Source organism: Pteropus alecto, unplaced genomic scaffold (assembly GCF_000325575.1).
Source record: "Pteropus alecto unplaced genomic scaffold, ASM32557v1 scaffold205, whole genome shotgun sequence".
Classification (NCBI taxonomy): domain Eukaryota; kingdom Metazoa; phylum Chordata; class Mammalia; order Chiroptera; family Pteropodidae; genus Pteropus; species Pteropus alecto.
The window spans coordinates 584,821-590,073 of NW_006436672.1; the positions used below are offsets into that span (position 1 = coordinate 584,821).

General features: G+C 37.5%; 1 protein-coding gene across 6 annotated transcripts in view; it reads left to right on the forward strand.

The window, feature by feature from the left end:
• Window positions 1-5,253, forward strand: part of ATE1 (arginyltransferase 1) — a 136,465-nt gene that overhangs the window by 97,230 nt on the left and 33,982 nt on the right. For all 6 annotated transcript variants that reach the window (XM_015590646.2, XM_006913502.3, XM_015590645.2 and 3 more), the window contains one exon: window positions 2,742-2,862. In XM_015590646.2, the coding sequence (XP_015446132.1) occupies window positions 2,742-2,862 (121 nt within the window). The remainder of the gene's footprint in view (window positions 1-2,741; window positions 2,863-5,253) is intronic.

The window sequence follows — 5,253 nt, forward strand, 5'->3', positions numbered from 1 at the left end:
GAAATTAGCACTTGATGTATAACATTGCTAATGGAAAAATAAAATAGCATGACTTCTTTAGAAAATAGTTTTGTGCTATAAAACTTAAAACGCTTGTATCCAACAATACCAGTTCAAGGGATTTATCCTAGACAGAATCACAGATGATATATGTACGAGAATATTTGTTTTTTCCCACATGGTTGTAGTATTTCCAAGTTCTAGATAGTCCAAATCTATGCCCAAATTTGTTTTCCAGTCTTTTTCACGAATTCAGCCATTCTAGTGGGTATTCTATGGTATCTTATTATGGTTTTAATTTGTATTTCTGGTAACCGATGTTGGATATCTTTCCATGCGCTTATTAGATAGTCATGTATCTTTGGCAAAGTGTTTGTCTTTTGCCTTTTTTTAAAATTGGATTGTTGATTATTATCGAATTGTTAAATTCTTTACATGTTTTGGATACAAATCTGTTTTCTCTTATATGTTTTGTTAATATTTTCATCCAGTCTTTCTTTGGCTTATTCTCCTAATCATTTTTTGAAGACATTATGTTATTTTGATGAAGTCCAGTTCATCTTTTTTTTTTTTTTTATGGTTAATGCTTTTTGTGTACTAAGAAATCTTTGTATACACCAAGAAAATTTACTCCTTTTTTCCCTCCAGAAGTTTTGTATCTTTAGCTTTTTATATTTAGCCTTTTTAACCCCCATCAGATTTTCGGAATGATCTATAACTGAAAAGAGGGAGGGGGGCAAGATTTAGAACCACCGATTTAGACTGCTGTGTAGTTAGTTGTTCAGATTTGTTAATAATATGGACAGCTTCACACAATTCTCTCTCCCCCATTACAGCAGTTTCTGAATTAATGGAGAAAATGACATTGCTTTTGATAAGATGATGTCAGTGGAACACCTGGCTTTATTATACTTCCAGTGTAAATTGTTAATTTAAATAATCCCGTGTTATGAATTTTAATGATAGGTGAGTCTGTGGACCACCTGGAGCTGCCCCCGGCAGTGACCTTCATTGCTCTCGGGCAGTCAGGCATCAGCAATTCCGTCAATACTCCAGAAAATCAGAGTTCTAGGCCTGGCTTCTGGTCTTCATCCTGTCACGGTTTCACTCTCAGCCGCAGGCCTTCTCATTTCATCTAGAATAAAGTCCAAAACATGACATTTGAGGCTCCACAGAATCTGATTCCAACTCGCCTTTCCATTTCCGCAGTGCCCTGCTATTTCCTGTTCCGCGTAGTTGTGCTAGGCCCAGCCCTGTGTTTTTTTTCATGCTGTAACCCTCATCTAGATTGTTCTCATTTCTTTTCGTCCTGCCTTAGACTTGGTCCAGTCAGTCTGTAAAGTTCTCCAATAAAACTCCACATCCTCCCTGAACTCTCTGCCAGCCTCACAAGCAAGAATTAATTTGAGTACATTTTACTTAGTATCTTCATTCGCTTACGGACTTCTGAACGCTTTGAACACTGGGAGGACATGTGCTCATTTTATATCCGAGTGATGCTTCACGTAGCTGCTGGCACAGAGCAGGCTGGTTATAGAGTGCCTCTCTCATGGAAAGCTCTAGAACAGCGCGAAGCCCTTCAGCAGCAGTATTTTTTGTCGTGGGTTTTGCACTAGATAGTGGTTTTCAGACTTTAAGGTTGAAGTCCATTTGCCGTTTGTGAAAGCAGTTTTGGTGGTTTAAGAGCATCATTTAAAAAAAAAATGGAATAAAGTAGAATAGAAAATAAAGGGTTATATAACGGGTAAGCATTCGGTAGTAAATGTTTGTTTCTGGTTTACGTTTTCATGTATGTTTACTAGGTTATGATATACTGTGTTTTAGTAAAAAAATTGAAAAACTATGTTAGATTTTAACCTCTATAATGAATTTTGAATTATAAAATTTAGAGAAAAGTCATTTTGAATTTTATCTAACTTGGATATTTCTGAAAATTTTCACTAAATGATTTCACATAATTTGTATCATCTTTTGTTAGTTGTCTACTGAATTACCCTTAGGTGAATGATTTTTTTCTTCAGCATCTATTGTATAATTTTGTTTTAGATTTGGGGCGCATAATTGGCTTATAAATATATAAATCATTTCTTTCCTAAAACAGAACGAAGAAACTTTAGAGAGTTATTATCAGATGGTTCTCTGAAATTTCTGTAATATTTTTTAAACTTCTCTTTATTTACATTTATTAGTATAGATTGCTCATGGAAGTATGTTGACAAGATAGTACTTTTTAATATATTAGAATGGAATGAATATTATCTATTGAGTCTGCAAATTTAAAAAATTGTGACTAAGAGTCGTGAAGTTTCATTTTGGAAAATCAGTTCACTTGATGTATGTATATTCTAATGCTCTCATATGTGGAAAGAAATTCTCCTCTGTTATTAACTAGCATTTAAAAGACAACTTGATTTCGAATGTGGGTATTCTGGGCAGTCAACTCAGCAAGAATCACATGTTAAATATTTCTTCTAAAAGAGAGTAGAAACTCATATCTTCCAGATCAACACAGGCATCCCAGATGGTGATGTGTTACTTTGGAAGAGCTTTTGAATCAAATGTGCATTCTTGAGATGGGAAAGTAGTTGCTAATAGAGTCATTTGGTATTTATAGGAAAACTGTTTTCTGGTTAACTTCATTTAAATTTGTGATTAAAACCTTTCCTGGAGCTCAGGAGCCTTGTAACTAGGAAGGTCCTATGTAGGTAATGCTTGTGCCTTTTTTCTTCACGTCTCTTTAGGGTCATTACAGGCCTTCCGATTTGCTGTGTCCTGAGACGTATGTCTGGGTGCCCATCGAGCAGTGCCTGCCTTCTCTCGAGAACTCCAAGTACTGCCGCTTCAACCAGGACCCGGAAGCAGGTACGTTTGGAGCGGAGCTTGGCCGGAAGTCGTTGCCTTTGTTTTTAGAATTCATGTGGCTGTGGCTCCCGACATGGTCCAGGAAACTTTTTAAGTATTGGGGAAGGGAGAGAGAGAGAGCAAGAGAGAGAGAGAAAAGGGACCACATGCACACAACACAGTTTTGCAAATAAATGCAGAAACCTCATTTCTGCATTTTGAATTTTATCTAACTTTGATATTTCTGCAAATTTTCACTAAATGATTTCATGTAATTTGTACCATCCTTTATTAGTTGTGTTTGTGCTACTTACTGATCAAGCTTCTCTCACTAGACTAGTTTTTACATCATTCTTTGAGGGCTGACACTATTATCCATTACTTTTAGAGCCGTCGCAGTACATAAAAATTGTTCACTAGATTCTTTAGCCAATAAGATAGAAATGTTGACCAGTTGGACTAAGTTAGTTGTAAAGTGATTTCAGGGGTTGAGTTTTGTGACAGTACTTTCTGGTCATTTCCCTTTGGATACAATGTGCACTAGCTGTCTGTACAGACACTAAAGCACAGCTCAGAATTAGACTTCCTCCATTTTGATCCTGGCTCCATCATCAGCTGGTAAACTGTGTGCCCTTCGGCATTTTAATAATCTCCCTGGCCTCAGGTTCTTGGCTTTCAAGATTAAAATAATAATAGAACCTACCATATTGAGCCGTAATGAGGATTGAAATAAGATGAACATGCTGAGATTAAACCCCCTATTATTGTGTTGGTGATTGTTACACAAATTAGGATGCTACATCCCCATGTATGCCACAGGCTTTCGTTGGCATTCGTCTTCATTTGCTCTCATACCTCTCTCTAAACAAATGTGCAGCTCCGTTCACCTCCCTTGGCCTGGGTACCACTGGCAGTATACAGAAGCCCTCCTCCGCACACATAGCCTTCGGCATCCTCACTGCTCCACTGCGGCTTTGTCAGTCAGGCGAGGGCTGTGATGCTCCCCGTGCTCTTGGGACGGTTGCGTTAAGCTGCCTTCCCCTGGGTGCTCTGATGTGGGCCTCGCTGACCTCTGAGTCCTCACCAGGAGACGCCGACGCACACTTCTTAAGATACGAACCTTTTCCTACTAGCCACCTGCAGTCTGAGTTTGGCGAAAAAGAAGGAAAGAGAGCTGCAAAGGCTGGGGGAGGGGGAGGGACGGAGTAAATGGAAAAATCAAATTGGAAGACAAAGGAGGGGGCAGGAAAGAAATGCAGTAATTTCTTCTGTTCTAAGATGTCCCTCCTCCCAACCCCCCATAAATCAACATTTTTTTCTTATATAAAAATTTGGTTCACGTACCATCGTACTTTGTAACCTTCAGCTGTTACGAAATCAAGAGCGGGCACTTCTCACACATTATACCTTAGAATCTGATGACGAGTGGCCGTAGGGGCCCAGCCGACTCATGCGCCAGGCTCTCTGAGAATTTCTAGATATTTAGGTTTCATAGAACAACTGGGGAATTGTAGTTCCCACACCTTAAATTATTAATCAGAATCTCATCATTTTGTTCTAAGTGAGGTTACACCTCATTGATCAAACAAGTTGCTTAAAACAAACATATTGAATTTGACAATTGGTTTTGGAGTCAGGTTCAAAGCCAGAGGAAATAGTAATTTAGAGGAAAGCATATGCTTACTCATCCTCTCCTCAAAAGATATTTCTCCTTTTAGCTTTTCTCAAGCTCAGGTCAGAACTAGTGCCTTATGCTGAGAACTTTGAATATCTTACTGCATTATTTCATGTCACATATAAAAATTTATCCTTGTAAGTTCCTTCCAACTGAATAATACTATAATCTAAATTGGTTTCTGACTCTCAGACTCAGACATAATTTCATCTTCCCTTTTTCTTGTTCTATTTTAAAGGTCGCTTCTCTTTTTAAGTAACACTTGGATGTTAATGCAGTCGCAGGCTCTCTCTGTTTTATAAAATTGAAAAGGTATCTGAGTAATTTCCATGCATTGAATGGACATTCAAGTAAAGATTCGTTCATGTTAATAGATTTTTAATTTATTTCCCAAAGTAAGAACTATTAAGCATCTCATGGCAAAGAAAATTTAAAGCCTCATATTGACTGTTTTTTGTCAAGTGTGTATTATACCCAGTGAGTGATGAATACATAGCATGTTCTTTTCCTGTAACCTACTAAGTTACATTTCTTATGGTAGTACTTTTAGCTCTTAATTTTCATGGTTTAGAAATCATTTACAAAAATCAAAGGGGTAAATTTCTTTGAAAATAGTACTTCGAAGTGTTAAAAACAAAATTCAACTGAGTAAATTTTAAAGATTTTACTGGCTTTATTTAACGATTCATGAATCGGGCAGCATCCCATCTAGCAAGCGGAAAGGAACTCTGAAGAGC